Source organism: Poecilia reticulata, chromosome 2 (assembly GCF_904066995.2).
Source record: "Poecilia reticulata chromosome 2, P_reticulata-male-v2, whole genome shotgun sequence".
In the NCBI taxonomy this organism is placed as follows: Eukaryota; Metazoa; Chordata; class Actinopteri; order Cyprinodontiformes; family Poeciliidae; genus Poecilia; species Poecilia reticulata.
Window position 1 is genome coordinate 1,041,706 of NC_088831.1, and position 20,885 is coordinate 1,062,590.

Genomic DNA, 20,885 nt, shown 5'->3' on the forward strand with positions numbered 1-20,885 from the left:
AACATCTTCTTCGTTTTTACTTCTGTTATTTTTCCTACATTCCCCAACTTTTTTTGGATATTATAATAAAACCGCTTTCTCTCCTCTGTCCCATTGTTCTTGCCATTTTCCCTTGATATATTCCTTTATAATATTCTTTATCTCATTTTTACTTATCTTAATATTCAAATCAACAGTTTCCTTTCTTGAGGCTGTCTTAGTAAAACTATCTGCCAACTCATTTCCTCCCACGCCAATGTGGGCAGGAATCCAAACTAATTTAACCTCAGAGTCCTGATTTTTAATCCTGGAAATTAAGTAAATTATATTCAATATGATATCTTGCCTTGATTCTGAATTTACCTCTTGGATACTAATTAATGCGTTGCTAGAATCTGAGCAAATTAAAAACTTTCTTTTTTCCATTTCCTCAACCCATAGGTGAGCTAATTGCCATTAGCTCACTGTCAGTTTATCATTTATTCTTTTACTTTTCATAAAGTTTAAATCTGGAGCAATAAATGATATACCTACTTGATTATTTACCATTTTTGAGGCATCTGTGTATATTTGAATATATTCTGAATATTCTTTTTTAGTAAAATTTTCCACTTCATTGTTTACCAATTCTCTTCCCTTTTCCAATAATTTTAAATCAACTCCAGCCTGATCACAAACCCATAACGGAATGACAGGAGCAACAACCACAGGACTAATTAGAAATGTATCAATCCCAATATCATATATTTTATTTAAAATAATCCATCCAAAACTATTAATTTGCTTCTTTTCTTTTTCTTGACAAGGTTGTAATGTCATACATGGAGGGTGGGCTTCATTACGTCCTTTAATATTTGCCCAGTAATTCAAGGCTAGTTGTTCCCTCCTGAGCTCCATCTCACCATCTCAACCTGTAGAGCTGAAACTGGAGTTGATTTCATCGCTCCGCAGCAAAGTCTTAGAGCCTGATATTGTATTTTATCTATTTTTGTCAATAAACTACCTGAAGCTGAATTATATAAAATACATCCATAGTCAAAAATAGAACGAATTAGTCCGATATATATTGTCTTTAATGCTTTCCTGTCTGCTCCCCATTCTCTGCCTCTCAGACATCTCATAATATTTAAAATTATTTTACTTTTTTTCACTATTTTATGTATATGTATTTTCCATGTGAGTTTTTTATCAAACCATATGTCCACATATTTAATTTGCTCTTTCCTTTCTACAATATTCCCACATAATTTAAGATCCACATTAATATTCACCTTCCTATTTGTGAAAACAACAAACTTAGATTTAGATGCTGAGAATCTAAAACCCAAACTTTTACCTTATTTAAGGCTTCCTGTATTTTCCTGTTTATAAATTCAGTGTTTTTTCCCCTTTTCCAAATGATGCCATCATCAGCAGATAATGAAACACCAAAAGGTTTATCTAAACTACTAAAAATATCATTAATCATTATAATAAATAACATAGGACTTATAATACTGCCTTGGGGAGCGCCATTTTCAACTTGATACCCTGAACTATTTTAACTCTAATATTTCTTTCAGTTAAGAAATTTTTAATCCACCTATAAATTTTACCCTTTATACCTATTTGTTTTAATTTAATCAGCAGTCCTTCTTTCCACAGCATGTCATAAGCCTTTTCCATCCAAGAAGACTTATATTAATCTGGGCCCGTCTAATTTCATGTTCCAGACATAATGCTGGATCGATTGTACTTCTGCCTTTCCTACACCAAATTGATACGTTTTAATCATCTCCTTAGATTCTAAGAAATAAATTAACCTGTTATTTACCGTTTTCTCCATAATTTTGCCTAAACATGATGTTAGGGCTATTGGTCTGTAACTTTCAGCTGAATTTGGATCTTTCCCGGGTTTACAAATAGGAATAATAATGGCTTCTTTCCATTTATCAGGCAATATACCTTCTTCCCAAACTTTATTATCCAATTTTAGAATTATTTCTTTACTGGCATCACTACGGGTCAAATCATTTTCTTATTTTACAGTGGAATTTTGGCAACCCCAGCAGCCGCCGTTTTACCGTAAAATCTATGTTTTATTTTTTACAGTGTAGTCACATAGTGACATTTTGTGGAACAGTCAAGTAACTATGTTACCATCTATCCATCCATCCATCCATCCATGGACTGCCACCTTATCCCCTCAGCACCTCGTGGTGGAGGTGTTTGAGTGTCCCAATGATCCTAGGAGCTATGCTGTCTGGGACGTCATGCCCCTGGTAGGGTCATTCAAGACAGACAGGTCATAGGTGAGGAACCAGACAAAGCGCAGTCCGAAGACCCCTATGATGAGTAATAACATTGGACTTGGTTTTCCCTCGCACGCGGGTCACCGGTGCCCCACTCTGGAGCCAGAACTGGAGGTGGGGGCGAGCGCCTGGTGGCCGGGATTTTAACCACGGAGCCCGGCCGGGCTCAGCCCGAAGAGGAGATGTGGGTCCCCCTTCCAATGGGCTCACCACCTGTCGGAGGGGCCAAAGGGGTCGGGTGCATTGTGTTACAGGTGGCAGCCGAGGGAGGGGACCCTGGCGGTCTGATCCTCGGCTGCAGAATCTGGCTCTTGGGACGTGGAACGTCACCTCTCTGGTGGGGAAGGAACCGGAGCTAGTGTGTGAGGCTGAGAGGTTCCTGCTAGAAATAATCAGTCTCACCTCGACACATGGCTCTGGTTCTGGAACCAGTCTTCTTGAGAGGGGCTGGATGTACTTCCACTCTGGAGTTGCCCACGGTGAGAGGCGCCGGGCTGGAGTGGGCATACTTGTTGTCCCCATCTTGGCACCTGTACGTTGGGGTTTACCCCGATGAACGAGAGGGTAGCCTCCCTCCACCTACGGGTGGGGGGACGGGTTCTGACTGTTGTCTGTGCTTATGGGCCGAACAACAGTTCAGATTACCCACCCTTCTTGGAGTCCTTAGAGGGGGTACTGGAGAGTGCCCCTCCTGGGGACTCCCTTGTTCTACTGGGGGACTTCAACGCTCACGTGGGCAATGACAGTGAGACCTGGAGAGGCGTGGTTGGGAGGAACGGCCCCCCCGATCTGAACTCGAGTGGCGTTCTGTTTTTGGACTTCTGTGCTCGTCACGGATTGTCCATCACGAACACCATGTTCAGGCATAACGGTGTCCATATGTGCACTTGGCACCAGGACGCCCTAGGCCGCAGTTCGATGAACGATTTTGTCATCGTTTCATCGGATCTGCGGCCGTATGTCTTGGACACTCGGGTGAAGAGAGGTGCGGAGCTGTCCACTGACCACTACCTGGTGGTGAGTTGGCTCCGGTGGTGGGGGAGGAAGCCGGTCAGACCTGGCAGGTCCAAACGTGTAGTGAGGGTCTGCTGGGAACGTCTGGCGGAGTCCCCTGTGAGACGGAGCTTTAACTCCCATCTCCAGCAGAACTTCAAACACGTTCCGGGGGAGGTGGGGGACATTGAGTCTGAGTGGACCATGTTCCGTACCTCCATTGCCGAGGCGGCTTATCAGAGCTGCGGCTGCAAGGTTGTTGGTGCCTGTTGTGGCGGCAACCCTCGAACCCGCAGGTGGACACCTTCGGTGAGGGATGCTGTCAAGCTGAAGAAGGAGTCCTATCGGGCCTTTTTGGCCTGTGGGACTCTAGACGCAGCTGATGGGTACCAGCAGGTGAAGCGGCATGTGGCTCGGGTGGTCGCTGAGGCAAAAGCTCGGGCTTGGGAGGAGTTTGGAGAGGCCATTGAGAAAGACTTCCGTAAGGCTTCGAGGAGATTCTGGTCCACCATCCGGCGTCTCAGGAGGGGGAAGGAGTGCAGCACCAACACCGTTTATAGTGGGGATGGTGTGCTGCTGACCTCAACTCGGGACTTTGTGGGCCGGTGGGTGGAATACTTCGAAGACCTCCTCAATCCCACAAACATGCCTTCTGTTGAGGAAGCTGAGCATGGGGACTCTGGGCTGGGCTCTCCAATCTCTGGGGACGAGGTTGCCGAGGTGGTAAAAATGCTCCTCTGTGGCAGGGCCCTGGGGGTGGATGAGATCCGCCCGGAGTTCCTTAAAGCTCTGGATGTTGTTGAGTTGTGTTGACTCACGCGACTCTGCAATATCGCATGGACATCGGGGGAAGTTCCCCTGGATTGGCGGACTGGGGTGGTGGTCCCCCTGTTCAAAAAGGGGGACCGGAGGGTGTGCTCCAATTACAGAAGGGTCACACTCTTAAGCCTCCCTGGTAAGGTCTATTCAGGGGTCCTGGAGAGGAGGGTCCGTCGGATAGTCGAACCTCGGATTCAGGAAGAGCAGTGTGGTTTTCGTCTTGGTCGTGGAACACTGGACCAGTTCTACACCCTCAGCAGGGTCCTGGAGGGTGCATAGGAGTTCCCCCAACCAGTCTACATGTGTTTTGTGGACTTGGAGAAGGCGTTCGACCCCCTAGGGGGGTTCTCTGGGAGTATGGGGTACCGGGCCCTTTGATGCGGGCTGTCAGGTCCCTGTATGACCGGTGTCAGAGTCTGATCCGCATTGCCAGCAGTAAGTCGGGCTCGTTTCCGGTGAGAGTTGGACTCCGCCAAGGTTGCCTTTTGTCACCGATTCTGTTCATCACTTTCATGGACAGAATTTCTAGGCGCAGCCGAGGTGTTGAGGGGATCCGTTTTGGTGGCCTTAGGATCGCATCTCTGCTTTTTGTGGATGATGTGGTCCTGTTGGCTTCATCAGATCGTGATCTGCAGCTCTCACTGGAGCGGTTCGCAGCCGAGTGTGAAGCGGCCGGGATGAGGCTCAGTGCCTCCAAATCCGAGGCCATGGTCTTGAGCCGGAAAAGGGTAGAGTGCCTTCTCTGGGTCAGGGGGGTCGTCCTGCCTCAAGTGGAGGAGTTTAAGTATCTGGGGATCTTGTTCACGAATGAGGGAAGAAGGGAGCGGGAGATCGGCAGGCGGGTTGGGGCAGCGTCTGCCGTGAAGCGGGCGCTGTACCGGTCCGTCGTGGTGAAGAGAGAGCTGAGCCAAAAAGCGAAGCTCTCGATTTACCGGTCGATCTACGTTCCCACCCTCATCTATGGTCATGAGCTTTGGGTCATGACCGAAAGAACGAGATCACGGGTACAAGCGGCCGAAATGGGTTTCCTCCGCATGGTGGCTGGGCTCTCCCTTAGAGATAGGGTGAGAAGCTCGGTCATCCGGGAGGGACTCAGAGTAGAGCCGCTGCTCCAAGCTAACCTCACTCATAATTTCAAACTTACCTCAATCTGCTTTCTCAAATTTCCACCTCCCATCAAGTTTTCACATTTCAACTTCATTGCAGCCTTAAAAGGACCAGCTAACATGGTTTCAGTGATTGCTCCATTAACACAGGTGTGGGTGTTGATGAGGACAGGGCTGCAGATCAATCTGTCATGATTAAGTAAGAATGACACCACTGGACACTTTAAAGAGCCTGGTGCTTGGCATCATTGTTTCTCTTCTGTGAACCATGGTTATCTCTAAAGAAACACATGCAGTCATCATTGCACTGCACAAAAATGGCCTAACAGGGAAGAGTATCGCAGCTAGAAAGATTCACCTCAGTCAACAATCTATCGTATCATCAAGAACTTCAAGGAGAGAGGCTCCATTGTTGCCAAAAAGGCTCCAGGGCGCCCAAGAAAGACCAGCAAGCGCCAGGACCGTCTCTTAAAAGTGTTTCAGCTGCGGGATGGATCAGGCTACCAGCAGTGCAGAGCTTGCTCAGGAATGGCAGCATGCAGGTGTGAGTGCATCTGCATGCACTGTGAGGCGGAGACTCTTGCCACCTTGCCATAAAGCAAAGGTGATAACTAACTGGCTGAGGGAACAAAACAGAGATTTTGGGTCCATGGCCTGGAAACTCCCCAATCATCAAGAGACGGGTGGACAAACAAAAACCTAGGAATTCTGACAAAATGCAAGCATTTATTGTGCAAGAATGGACGGCTATCAGTCAGGATTTGGTCCAGAAGGTGATTGAGATCATGCCAGGGAGAATCGCAGAGGTCCTGAAGAAGAGGGATCAACACTGCAAATACTGACTTGCTGCATTAACTCATTCTAACTGTCAATACAAACTTTTGTTACTCATAATATGATTGCAATTGAATTTCTGTATGTGATGAAGACATACACACATGAAAACCAGAGGGCAGCAGATCATGTGAAAATATAATATTTGTGTCATTCTCAACATTTTTGGCCATGACTGTAGTCAATAAGACAAGACTTCTAGTGAGTTCTTCAGTGTTGTATGTATTGTGGCTTTTTCCCTAGGTTCTCTGTTGATTATGCTTCTGTCAGATTTAAATAAGGAAGCTACAAAAAACAGACAGGAATAAAGGTTTGAAATTGGAAAAGTGTGGTATTTTTGTATTGAATCCTACAATAGGTTTGAGTTCATCTACAGAATAATTATTGGAACTCAACGTCAGAAAGAAATGAGTCCCTGATAACTCATTCTGATAACTGGATAGGAAATAAAAGAAGAAAATAGCTAACTTTTTATGCTTTATTTATTTTTTTACACATTGGACCTGGAAAATATGGAAATCAAATTCTAGACTTTCAAGATGAGAACAAATCCTGTGTATTAAGTTTCATTCATCCGCTGAACTGTACCTGCTGAAGAATATTATCCCCAGAGCATGATGCTGTCACTACCATGTGTTGAGAATAAATTATTCTGTGTTTTCCTTCTATCTCTTGTAGCTAGTTGCTCAGCTAAACCTTAAGGAAATCACATGTTAGGAAATGCAAATGAGAGCTGGGGTAAGGGACGACACACTAGGTAACGCCCTCTTTGGGGCGAAGCTCAGAGAGACAAAGGGAATGGGAACCTCTTGTGGGATGCCATTTTGACTGTTAGCTCTTAAAGGTAGCATGTCAGAAAGGACCAGCTGTATTTTGGTATTAATACATGGAACTCATGAATTCAACTCAGACTCTTTAGCCTCATACATCGAGAACTCAGCATGGAGAACGGATGATTCTCCTCACATGGTTTACTAATGTTCCAACAAAGCATTTACAAAACAACTGCAGCCATACTGTCATTACAGACATTAGAGTAAAAGCAGAATAATACAAATCCATTCCATATTTTTAAAAAATATTAGAGCAAAAAAAATGTTTTTTTGTATTATTTTCCTTCTACTTCACAGCAATGTATTACTTTGTGATGATCTATCACTCCCAGAAAATAAATGAAGGTTTGCTGTAATGTGACAAAATATGAGAATGTCCAAGTTACACTGCAGGACACTGTAAAAAGATATCACAAAATTACTGGCTAGCCCTTAAATATATTTTTAGTATTTTGGCAGTAAACCATTGAGGTGATCCAAAGTTTCATTTTGGCTAAAGCCCACAGATCATCTCATCAAAGAACAACTAGGGTTATTCCTGGGCTTGTACTAACAGAAGTAAACAACACCAAAATAGTGTACAATAACACTTTATTAAAAACATGTACACACCAGAAATCATATGACAAATTATGCATTTAGTACTCCAGTAACAGACCTGCACAATGTCAATGTAGGTAAAACAGACATAAGTTTAAAATAACAAAACACACTTCAAACTGATATCTGACAGAACAAGTCATAGAACTCAAATCTAAAGGAGTGGATTATTTACAGCACATAGAGCTGCAGCTTGTTTTTGTATTTCACAATGAAGACGTTCTGCAACAACACGTCCTGGGCTATCAAATCAAAAGGCACCAAATACAGATAACAGCAACGGCTCAACGGAAAGAGAAGTGATAAGATTCAACAAAGAAGCGTTCAGCGTGCGTCGATGTTTTATATGAATCAGCAGAACCAAAAAGGACTAAGCTAAAGCATTTATATCTTATATCAAAGGCATAATAAACAAATATCCAACTGTGAGATAAAAAACATCATTTTTTAGGTATCAGTACTTAATTTTTCAACTAAAAAACAAAACAATCCCCTAAAATTGGCCTTTAGCATTATATCTTTGTTGCAGCTAAGATGTTACTAGCTAACTGGCTGCTAGTTAGTCTGGCTATCAACATGTTAGCAGCTAGTTAGTCAGCTTAACCAAGCAGCTACTCTATGTGTCGAGCTTGGTGTGTTTAAAATCCATCAGGAAACTGTTTAGAAAAGAAAAACTAAACTAAACGTAGAGTGCAGCATTAGAATTAGGGCTAGTAATCTCAAACAGTTCAGAAGTAATTAACTGCTACAGCTAGGAAATACAGCAGTAGCATTTTGTCATAAGAAAGTTTCTTGCCATTTAGATACAAGGTTGTAACAATGAAACAACACTTTGAGGAATAAGACTTATTTCTCATTATAACCAGAAAGTTTCTTGTTTTAAGGAGATACTGCAGCTTTATTTATATTCCAGCTTTAGCAGCTAAATGCTTCCGTAAAACAGCACAAAGCTCTGTTGCAGGTCTCCATGTTTTTCTAAAGGTCTCACACATATTTTCAGCCCTTGGTTGCACAACAATCAGTTTACATTAAATCTCCTTCAGCTGGATTCCCGCCCAGCTACATCAAACATTTATGACCCGTGTCTTATAAAACTAAAAACATCTCAACGAGTCACACATCATGTTTGTCCCAGAACTCCCATTATAATAAATGTTCTGAGTTGCTTATTTCTGAACTATATAAAAGGATTTTATTTTTTTATTTTTTACAAATGATGACCAATTCTTCTAGCAGCTCAGTGGCTAACTAGAAGATTCTGACCTGGACAGTGGCTGAGGTTACTTCTGTTTTCCTCATCTCTGGATTATTTGGGAGGTGAGATTCGATTCTCCACAGTAAACAGAAGCCAACGCCACAAGCATCGTTTCCTGATGGGTACAAGGTTTTTATGGAAGATACTGGAGCAAACAGATTTCCTGCTGTGACTCATTACATGAAACCAACAGTTTAGCAAACATGAAAAAGAGAAAAATGAAGTTTACAAGAGTTACATGAAGTTAAAACACATCATCATAAAACCCTGAAATCATTACAAAAATGACATTGTGGCTGTTGCTGAAGCTCAGAGTAAGATAAGCTGGTTGTCATTTTCTTCTGCATGTGTTGGTGGAACTTGTGGCTCTTTTCTGTACCAAAGACGTCTTAAGGCTCTTGGCTGAAAAGTCGGATCAAGTTCTGGTTCAGGATCTAGTTGTTCCGGAGCAGGTTGCTAAAAACTGAAAAGCAAAAAACAAAAAGAAAAAAGAATCACAAAGGACAATCCTGACACCTACTGATCACCAGTAGGTGTCAGGCTGCTCGCACTCAAACTGTGTTTTCTATTTTACTCAATCCATATCGTTCACAACACGATGAGTCAGTTCGTTTCCTCCAGGTTCTTGCCATTGGTGTCAAGGCAGATTTCTTTTCACAGGTGGAATTTTTAGTATTGTAACAGAACTTTGAAAAGTTCAAGTAGAACACACAAAACAAAAAAAGGCATAGATCTAATAACTGCCACACAAACACAATAATAAACCAGATTAGAGTCTGATAAAAAAAAACTAAAACTTTTAGCCTTGTTATGCTAAAGAGCAAAAGTTATTTTTGGATCAACATGTCCTTTACAGTGCAGTCTTTTCCTCAATAAAAAACAGGAAACTCCTCCCACAATGCATCTTATTTAACTATTTGAAATAAAAAAAGTAATATTTAGTTTTTCTTATTGACTGTCTAATGCAATGTTTCCAAAGATAATCTCTGATTGGCTGGTTAGGCCTCATGGGTTTAGGTTATATAAATGCTGATTCAAACTGACAAGACAAGATATGAATAAGAATCCATAAACATATCTGCTACAGTTGGTTTCTATAAAAGCAGCAAAAATTCTTGTACAAAATTGGGTTGTGGACATGGACATGTCCAACATGGAGTCACTAAATGTCCTTCAGGTCCACTTCACACATCAGTGAGGAGATTTTTCCTGTCAGCCAAACTACAAATGTCACAGACCACGTCAATAGTTTGGATCAAAAGCCCTTCAGGAAAGAGCCCAAACTCTGACTCCAATCAGTGTTGTTCTGTCCACTGACCAGTAGGGGGCCTCATATTGGAGGACCACCTTTGCTCCTCTTTGTTTGCAGGCCTGCTGTCTCACCTGGAACCACTTCCTCCTCCTCAGTGAACTACAGGAAAGCTTCAGTGATCCAAAAACTGCTTCACTTTTTCCCCTGGGCATTTTTCTGTGACATGGCTGCCTGGAGCCCAGCGGTTCAGCTGCTTTTGAACCATAATAAATGGAACATTGACCAGAATATTTGAAGTGTATTGATGATTTTGATGATGGCCCTCATCGAAATGTAATGTTTGTTTCTGGCTCCTTAGTTGTTGAATGTATATTGTTTGTATGACATTTTATTTTTGTATTTTTAAAGCACTTTCTGAAATATACTATAACAATAAACGTGTTTGATTGATTGATATTGACATTTAAACTTTTGCATGTTTTGCATGTTAGTGTTTAAATGGGGAGTTTCCTTTGACTAAATTCTTTCCTATTTCTATGGCCAGTCAGAAAGTTGAGTAGTGTTTGATTTTTGTGTAGATGAGTGATTTTGTTTTCTCAGCTATGATGGGATGAATTTTTGTTGGTTTTGTCTTGGGAACCCAGAACAAGGTACAGATTGTCTTTTGTACTGTCATCCCCAGTCATGGAAATGTTTTTCTCAAACAGCTTCCTCTTTTGTTTCTTTACATAATTAATCACTAAAGGGTAGAATTTACAGTAGTTATTAAAATAATCATAGATTATATGTAATTATTTGATTTTAAATAAATCATTTTTTAAATTTATGTTTATTTCACAGGTCCTGCCTTGGCAAACCAAACAAAGCTGGTTGCCTTTATGTGCCTGGGTCATTTTTGCCCTTCAAAAAGCATATTTTCCTAAAAATGTGACTGACTTCATTAAATCAGGGTTGCCTTTGGCATAAAGCAGACTGGTTGCTTTATGAAATATAAACCTTTTATGAAATATAACCTTCGACCTTCAGGATAATGTATCATTGAAGGTGAGTGTTTGTGGGTAGAAACCACTACATAAACTCTAGAACCAAATCTACTCTATGTGATACATTAGAAGTTCTTGACAATATGTGAATCCACAGTTACTCACTCTGGTTGTCTCCTGGGTTAGACTGACCTCCTCGCTGACCTTTCTCTGGATCTGCACCTGAACAAGTCAAAGTCTGATTAGAACCAGGATGTCACTGCGTTCCTGTTTCCACCATGTGTGACTGTTCAGAGGAAACACCACTGACCTCCCTGCAGCTTGAAGCAGAGCTTCTTCTTCTGATAAGCAAAGTAACTGGACGCAGCTCCCACCAGAGCGACGCCTACAGCACTAATGATTCCTGCAAGCGGTCCAGAACCTCCTGCAGCAGAGACAACACACAAAATATTTGGTTAAGATTACATTCATTTTAGAACAATTTGATATAATTTATTCTTTTTTGCTTTAATAAGGACTGAAAAAACTGAGTTAGCATAATAGAAATTGTATTCACCTTCTTTATTTCATTGAAAAAGTGGCATAAAATAATGGTTTCACAACTGAACGTTTTCTTTTGAGGGTTTAATTTTGCAGTGACTCATGTTATCCACAAGAGGGAAGTAAATATAATACTAAAAACAGGAAGTGGACAGTCCCAGGCTGCAGGGCATTGACTCACTCATGAGTCATGCATGTCTTGTGATGATTCTCTGCTAAAAAAAGGGCGTCGTCCTCACATGAAAAGCAGAGCAGATTTCAGCTCACAGAATGACTTACTGCTGAGGAACCTTCGGCATTTGCTCTCAGCATAAACTCCAGATTCCCACACAAACAGAGCGCCTGAACGGGTTCTGTCTGATTCTGGATCTTGTGCAGAACTTGACTAAAGCTGCTCCCTCCCAGCTGCAGAATGGCGCTCTCTAATGTTAGCACCTTATCTTTTCACATCTCCGTAGTGATAGGAAATCTGCAGTAATTGTTGCTGCTACTTTGTCAACAAAAACCCTTAGACAGGAAATTGCGTTAACCTTGTTCCGTTTACAGCCATATCCAAGCATATTCGCATTCCTTCACTTTGTTACATTCAGTCCGGTTCCAACAAGAGTCGACTGGAAGCTTTCAGGATTTCATCTGCATCTCTGTGAAGCTATTTCCCAAATATCTGATCATTGTGGCATGTAATCGTATTCAAATTCCCTTCAAAGTTTTTTTTGTAATGACTTATTGTGTGACCAAACTTATTCACATGGAATTTTAATTATTTTCTTATTTAATGGGAACACCGCAATTGCAAAATTGTGTATTTTTAGACAAGGTTTTATAATAGGAATACAGCTACTGACAGCATCTATCAGGGAAGCAGCCAAGACAGACAGTTTGATCTTTTTGGCCTGAATATATTGCTTTGTGTGGTGAAAAATGTTCACCCTCAAAACAGTCTCCTCACAATGGAAAAAGTTGGCAGTGGTATCATGCTGTGGGGATACTGTCCTACGTCAGAAGCAGGGGCACCACCAGGAATCTTGGGCCCCCTGACAAATAATTTATTTGGACCCCCACGCAGCTGCTGTTACAATTGTTTGAGTCTATTTGACCCATAAAAAGCGTCAAAATTTTAAAGGCTGCATCTGCCTTGCTTTCTTTGGTTCAATACTGATAATTAGCACAATATTTACTGCTCATGAACATCCAACAGTCCACATCCAGTATGCAAGTAGGTTGCTTAAATTTGTTCTATTAGTTTTGGATACTGAAATGTCTCCATGAGCAACAGTCAAAAGCAACGTGCAAAATACACATAGAGCAATCCAGACTTCTAAAAAATGCTGTGTAGTTGCATTTTATTCAAGCTGCAGTACATAACTTTAATAAAAAATATGTTTTCTCCATAATTGTTAAAGCTGTCACCATGTAGCAGTTTGTTATGAGACAGATAATCTGTGAAAACAATCAATCTCCTCCACCTCCTTCCTGAATTACTATTACTGGTTAAAGTAATGCACCGTTCTGACCAGAACAACCAATCAGAACCAGGAGGAGGGTCTTAGTGCTGTCAACTAGCCTCATTCACTCACTACTAAATGTGCTAATGGTGGAGAAGCAACTTATTATTACAAGAAACCGTTTATCTACTGTCATTAGTAGCTATGCTAACTAAACTGAGCATTCACTGTTTGAATCTGCACAGCTCTGTGCTATGCTAGCTGCAGCACGGCACAAATCAAGGGGGAGGGAGGAAGGATGGGCAGCACCACATGAGATTGTGATTGACAGCACTAAAACTCTCCTGCCACTGACTGGGAGAAGCCAGAGGGAATAGATTTTTCACAGATGACCTCTCATAACATACTGTCACAACATAATGACAGTTTTAAAAAATATGTGAAAGATAATGTGCTATGGGCAGCAGCCGAGGGAGGGGACCCTGACGGTCTGATCCTCGGCTGCAGAATCTGGCTCTTGGGACGTGGAACGTCGCCTCTCTGGTGGGGAAGGAACCGGAGCTAATGTGTGAGGCTGAGAGGTTCCGGCTAGAAATAGTCGGACTCACCTCGACGCATGGCTCTGGTTCTGGAACCAGTCTCCTTGAGGGGAATGTGAGCTCAGGCTGCAACTTACAGGGATCCAAGGTGAGACAACAGATGGGCAGAAATGGGGCATTTCAGTCATGAAGCCATGACAGAAGAACACGTAAAGGAAACAAACACAACCACATGTAAAGTTTTCACCAGACAACCTCTGCATTTAGAAGCCACAGGAAGGAGCAGCAACATAAAAGCTTATTAATGGATCTTAACAGCAGCTAGTTTCATTTGTAGGACTGAACTTACAGTTATGGAAAAAAAAAGTTCTGACTTAACAAAGAGACCTGGCTGCTGGGCTTAAGGTTCTGCTGAATCAGCAGCTGTCTCACATTTCACTCTGGAAATATAAATGAGCTAAAATCAGTTCTGCAAAGGCTGGAAATCAAAACAAAACCCTGATACATTAATAACCATATTTAACACCACAAGTAGTGGTTAGTTTATTTTCAGAACAAAGTAAACAAAAAAACATGCAACAAAGTCTGAATCCCACCAAATCATCAGGATTGTTTTTTTACAGAACATCCTTCCTATAAAGAAAGAGCTAAAAATATGTGAAAGTGGCAGTAAAGTAGAGGGCGGTCCCACAGTCCAAATCCCAGTGGTCAGATGGGAAAATATCTATTGTATGCTCACATAGCTTATTGTAGTAGGAAAACCCCTTTTGAGAGAAACTTCTCATTTTCAGCCCACAGGACCAGAAAACAACCCAACAGAAAAGTGCAGCCAAGCTGAAACCAGATGCATCACCTTTTTTTATCATTGTCTGAAGTTTAGTCTGACCAAACTTTTCTTGTTTTATGTCCAGTTAGCATCAGCATAATTATTTCCATTTGCTAACTGCCAAAAAACTTAATGATACATTTTTTAGAGAATTTTTAACTCCTCAAATTAAATTATTTGTTTAGCATCAAGTCTTTTAAAATGTCCGATTTGAGTCAAACGTTTCCGTATCCTCCCACAAACTCACAACATGTTGCTGGAGTTTAAAAAACCCCAATGCTGACCATAAAAATGTATGTTACTTTTGAGTTTGAAAAAAAATCTCTAAAAAATGTTCTCACCAAGTTTTCTGGCACTTAGCAAATAGAAATAATTAGCAAATAATTCTGTTAATTCTAACTAAGCTGCAGCAAGAGAAGTTTGGTCAGATTTAATTTCAAACTGAAAAATAAATGTGTTTGTCTTTTTTGTTGGCTGTATGTGAACATCTGGCTTCAACTACAAATACTAAGCAGGGATGGTTCTGTAACCAACAGCGTGGCTCTAACTAATGCTCAGGGCAGATTCTGCAGGAGCTCCATCGCCCTCTCTAACAGGGGGTTTAAAACTTTCTTTAAGTTGGACATCCACATAAAGAATTCCTCTGGCATGTTAGCATTTAGCATCTTCAGGATTTGGCCCCACAGAAGATCTGGATCTGCAACGACACACAATCGAAGCAGGGATTTAGCTAGGACAAACCAGACCAGGGCTGGCAACATCAAACTGAACTGAGCCTCACACCACCTCCATCTCTGGAGGAAAAACTAAATATAACTAAGTGGGAACCTCCAACTCACACTCACTGTCTTGTAATCAGACAAACAGACTTAGTACACAAAGATTCCAGCTCAGCCTTCACAGGGAAGCTATGAGGACGTTGTTCTGGGTGAGTGAGGAAAACAATCAGCTGTTAAATAGATTCTGTTGGAGGAGAAGCAAGAAGTTCCCAAAAAAACACTCCAGAAAACACTGATCCAACAGGAAACCATCAAGGTGCCCAAAGAGAGTTTACACACACTAAGGCAGGAAGAAGGAGCTCTCGGCTGCACGCTCCAATCACCATGACGATGCACTGATTTCAATTTTCCAGCACATAATGTTGTGCTGCAGGTTGCACATGTAAACGCAGCAGCCTCTGCTGGAGCTGATCAAGACTTGGGGAAAATAAAAAGACCAAGTTTGTTATAGACTCGGTGAGTTTAGGAAAGAGAAGTATGAGTTTCAGTAAATACACAGCCTGATGAAAGTATTCACACCCTCACGCTGGCTTCATATGAACAGAGCAGGACCACAATCAGATGGTGGATTCACTACTCCTACATTTACCTACCAATATGCCCAGAGATTTAAAGAGCATCAGGATCCATAACGACTCTTTGAAAATACTTGGCTGATATGAGTTACATTTAATTTCTCTTTTGAATAAATAAAAGTTTAGGTAGTTCTGAAGAGTTTAAACAAGAGTTCCTGCAAAACTTCCTAAGCTAGATTAGTGGATTTAGAGGTTTGCCGATCGATCAGCCACCGATAATAATCGGCCGATTTCCATGAAAAAGTGTATGATCGGTGATCGGTGATCACGGTCTCTTGTTGCCGATCACACAAACCGATCACCTGCATCTCATTTCTCAGCCTGCCTGTGCAGCTGGTCTCCTCTTTCCTTCACACTGCGCAAACGCGCAGCAACAAATCCTAAGCGATGTGGAACTATAACGCACTGAGTGAATGGGGAAGTTTGCGTGTTGCGGCGGAAAATTGAAGCAGGTCAAAATGCATCAACACGACGAAGCTAATACGACATAAAAACAATGTTATACTTGACGGAGTTTGACTACATCGAGGCTCACTGCAGTAAAAAAGACATGGAGGATCAGATAGCAGGTAAAGCAGCGCACAGCTACAAACACTCACCTGGATTAGCATGACGGTCAAAAAGCTAAACAAATAACCCGCAAAATTATTTAAGTCTTGGAGCTGCGATGTAAGACGCTGGTTCTGCTCTCGCTGTTGAACCGCTGCTACGCTACAGGTAGTAATATTTCACAGACGGAGCGCCGCTTCTGCTCCACCTGGTAGTGACTCTCACACCAAACCTCTGTTTAAAGCTGCAGCATCTAACTTAAAAAAATACATTTTACATACGGATTAAAACTTTCGCTGTCCTAACATGAGACAGATAATCTCTAAAAAAATAATCGATCTCCTCCCTGCTCTGCATAATTAATCAGCTCAGTCAGAAACAGCCAATCAGAACTAGCAGTAATCAGCTAGCCGCCATGCTATCAGGAAGTTTTCATTCAGTAACTCAGGATTGTTTATTGTAATGGAACCTGTATTTGCCTTTGAATGTTAAGTTTTATACTTGAATTTTTTTGGCAATGTTGAGAGGTTTTATTTTGGCTCTTTGCATTATTTAGCCTCTTCAGAGCCTCCATATGTTGTCAGTTTGTTAAAGATAGTATTACTGATAGGAGTACAATTTGCACAATGCCTGTTTTGTTTAGTTTTCTTCTTGGAAAAAGTTATTAAAAACAAGTTTTTGTCTAAATTAAGGTGAATTCATGGTTCCTTTTTCTACATAATGTAACCGGTAGTGTTTATGATAAAAAATAATAATAATTATGTGATCGGTATCAGTATTGGTGATCGGTATCGGTGATTGGCCCTCATGGGTGATCGGAATTGGTATCGGCAGGAATAAACCTGATTGGTACATCTCTACTCTATATTTAGGGGTCTCAGAGTGGAAGACACTGAATGAACATCTACATGCAACATATTCTATGTTGAAAACTAATTTCTGCTAACTGTTCTGTTCTATTTTGTGATGATGTGTCACCTAAAATCAGAGAAAATACACCAATTTAATGCAGAAGTTTAAGAAGTTCTTAAACTTGAGTGCTGTGGTGGTGCAGGGGTTAAGCACAGCCCACAAAAGGAGGCCTTAGTCCTCAACGCGGCTGTCGCAGGTTTGATTCCCGGCCTGGTGACCTTGGTCCCACGTCTTCCCCCCTCTCTCATTACCTATTTTCCTGTCAATTCACTATCAAATAAAGGCCACTAGAGGCAATAAAACCTTAAAAAAAAGAAGTTCTTAAACCTTTGCAGAAGTTTAAGAAGCATAGATTTTATCTGGGCTCTTTATGAAAAAAATTACAAAAAAATGTTCCAATAAGTGGTTCCTCTTTCTAGATGCTGCTTTGATCAGTTTACAGCTCATTTTATAGAAGAGGTTTACCTTGAGAGTTACCAGCTCCACCTGTGAAAAAAAAAATCAGAAACCAAGTCAGTCTGTGTTGTTCAACCCATAATACTCATAATATAGGTAAGAACACATTGGCTTAATCAAAAAACTCAGTATAATCAGATAAAGGCCAATGGCTTCCAAATGGTGAAATGCTAAAAGTCACCCATCTTCTGAGCTCTCCAGCAGACAGACCACATTCTGGAGAATTATTGATCCAAGTAGACTCTTGGCAGCAAAGTAAAAGAGAGTGCCTTAAAAGTTTCTCATCTCACTCTTCAATTTTAATCTTCAACACTTACATCCCTGCACAGTCATCTCAGCAAAACTTAGGACGGCTACAGCTGATAGCATCAGAGCTAAAGAGCAGAGTCACAGCAAGAGACTAAACTGCACTAACATCTCCAATGTGCAGAACGGTGGTAGAAACCAAACCAAAAGCACAGGAGCTTACCTTGGTCATCATAGCCAGAGTCCATTGCACGGCCTGGATGCAGAAGAAGAAGTAAAGTTTGTCAGGTTAGAGATTTTTAGCTTCTACATGAATGGAAGAAGCAAAAATGAAGCCGTTTTATTTTTTTTATAGAAAACTAAAGTTTTCACTTTGCCTGGATCTATGAGTACCTCACAATCAGACCACAGTTTGTAAGACTTAAGGACTGTGTGTCCAGCCAGGTGATCAGCAACACAGGAGCACCATCTGCTGTGGCAGGTGGTCAGCAACTGCACTCCCAATGTTCCTTTTCACTCTCCAGACTTCAGACTTCCACCACAAATCTGACTTCTGTCATCTATAATAATACTAAGATGACCCTGCAGTGTATCAGAGATGGACAAGAGGCTGAATACAGAGATCTGGTGGACCGCTTTGTGTCACGGTGTGGAAACAATCTTAAATGTGAACAAAACAAAGGAGATGATTGAAAACTTCAGGAGAAACAGAATTAGATAAACCCTGTTTCCATCATGGGAGAAGAAGTGGAGGTGGTTGAGGAATAGAAATATCTTGGTGTTTATCTGGACAAACAGGCTGGACTGGAGATGCAACAGTGAAGCATCTATAATATAAGAAGTAACAGAGCAGACTGGACTTGTGGAGGAAGCTAAGATCCTTCAAGGTTTGCAGCCAGATGCTGCAGATCTTCTAGAAGTCTGTGTTGAGAGAATCATCTCTTCTGTCGTCATCTGCTAGGGCAGCAGCACCAGAACCAGATACCTAAAAATGCTCAACAGCCTGATAAAGAAGGCTGGTTCTGATCTGGTTCTGTTCTGGTTCTGATCTGGTTCTATTTTAGGGATGACTGTGGATCCTGTGGAGAGGATTATACAAAGAAGGGTTCTTCATAAAATCAAGAAAGTTATGAACAGCCCTGATCATCCTCTTCATCAGACTGTCTTGGGAAGGCAGAGTGTCTTCAGTCAGAGGCCTCTTGTAGCTGTGACACAGACAGCTACAAGAGAACTGTCCTGCCAACAGCCATCATCATGTGCAATAACTCTTTGAAGACTTTGAATTAATGAATTACAACAACATTTGATTTCCCTTTGGGATCAATAAAGTATTTTTGAATTGACTTATTTTCATGTCTTAGCAGTAATAGAACTATCAAGGCTTCTCCAGCATTTTGTGCTGAGAACCTGAAGTGGCAAACAGCATATGGAAGGTAGGGGCAGCACCATGACTGGGATCATGGGAATATCAGGTTTTCCTTTTGGGACATTTCTACTATTTCATCTGAATCCTAAATCAAAAACATTGTTCTGGATGTATGTATTGGTTTGGACTTTCAAATGGGAAGATTTAAAGCACATGTTTAGCTTGAAAATAAACATACACTATATATGACAGGAAGAATATTTCAACAATAAAATATTGCATGTACTTAATATGATGCTGAAAAATCCAACAAGCACACAAACCAGAAAGGTGGGACTCTGTTACATGATTCTCTAGAATGGACCAGTTCAAGCAGAAGAACCACCAGTTTTCACATTCCATCCTTCAGTGGGTTTTATGTGACAGACCAACTAAAGAGGTGCAGATCTTTAGCGCTGAAAGGAAATGATTCAAGGTCCGACATATTTAGCAAATGAACATCTGAATAGTGTGGGGGAGTGTTAGGATTAGGGTCGTATTCAGCCCTGAGTCACAACTTTGACTTAATTAACTAGAAACTACTTATTTAGAAAGACATATCAAATGTTGTTCAACTCATATCACCTGAATCTCTTCAAAGATATTTGCTCATGTGTGAATAAAGGGCCTTCCAGTAGGAATCAGTCAGTCTTGCAGCAAATCTGAAGAAGCCTCTGACTGAGGACTGTTGTCTGACAGTCTCATGACTGTCATGACATGTTAACATTTCAGGTAGCAGAGAAAATATTCCATATTTCCTGGATGACACATCAGTTGTTGGCAAGCACTGCTAATCCACCTCATTTGCTTTTGCTTGCTCCTCCTCAGACAGTCTATTCAACATTAACCATGAATCATTTCCTCCCCCCTCATAATTATGTTTGTTATAGAAAATCCAGTGAAGATGACAGAAGTTTAAAGAAAAACAGGCTGTTGTCATGATGATTTGACACATGATGACGAGTGAGTGAGAAATGGACCAAATGGACTCAACTAGAAAAGGACTTGGTGTTTTTTTTTTACTGATTGTGATGTGAATAACAAGAAGCAAAGTACAATTTGTTAGAGATTACATTTGAAGGCAGGTATACACTGAATAAAGACACAAACATTTTTTCTCACAGTGTAAAGTTAAATCAAACCTAATTTGTCTTGTTTTAGGTTAAATGGAATTACCAAAATTATTTATATTTGCTAAATACCAGAAAACATGGCTACTACATTTTTAATAGTCCTGTTCATAACTTCCCTCAAATTCAAACGTTGACATACATTTAATCATTGTCAGGGATAATTATCCCTTAAACTGTATGTACTCAGATTCAACCTTTTGGGTTTCCTTCCACAAACCTCTGATAGGTTAACTGACACATATGAGCTAATTGAAGGAACATCTGTGGATGTATTTTAAGGTCTTTCCTGAAACACACTGCTTTCTTGTTTCACATGATAGAAAAGTCAAAGAAAATCAGCCAAGATATCAGGAAGAGAAGAGAATAAATATGTTTATGTCTCTTTATTCAGTTTATATGTAAGAATCTGGTTTCAGTTGTGTCACTGCCACAAATGTTGGTACCAAATCTCACAGAAATACTCATCTCCAACCTTGGACCGTCAGTCCACACGGTGAAACCAGACTGGAAGCATGAGATTCTGCTCTCCTCAAAC

The 20,885-nt window shown here is 41.1% G+C and overlaps 1 protein-coding gene across 1 annotated transcript in view; it reads right to left on the minus strand.

The window, feature by feature from the left end:
* Positions 1-7,429: 7,429 nt before the first annotated feature.
* The window catches only part of cd99 (CD99 molecule), a 36,716-nt gene continuing 23,260 nt past the window's right edge, over positions 7,430-20,885 (minus strand). The window contains exons 9-13 of the mRNA XM_008430376.3: positions 18,036-18,068; positions 17,576-17,596; positions 11,256-11,369; positions 11,111-11,167; positions 7,430-9,173 (exon numbers count right to left, since the gene is read on the minus strand). Of these exons, the coding sequence (XP_008428598.1) occupies positions 9,145-9,173; positions 11,111-11,167; positions 11,256-11,369; positions 17,576-17,596; positions 18,036-18,068 (254 nt within the window). The 3' untranslated portion in view covers positions 7,430-9,144. The remainder of the gene's footprint in view (positions 9,174-11,110; positions 11,168-11,255; positions 11,370-17,575; positions 17,597-18,035; positions 18,069-20,885) is intronic.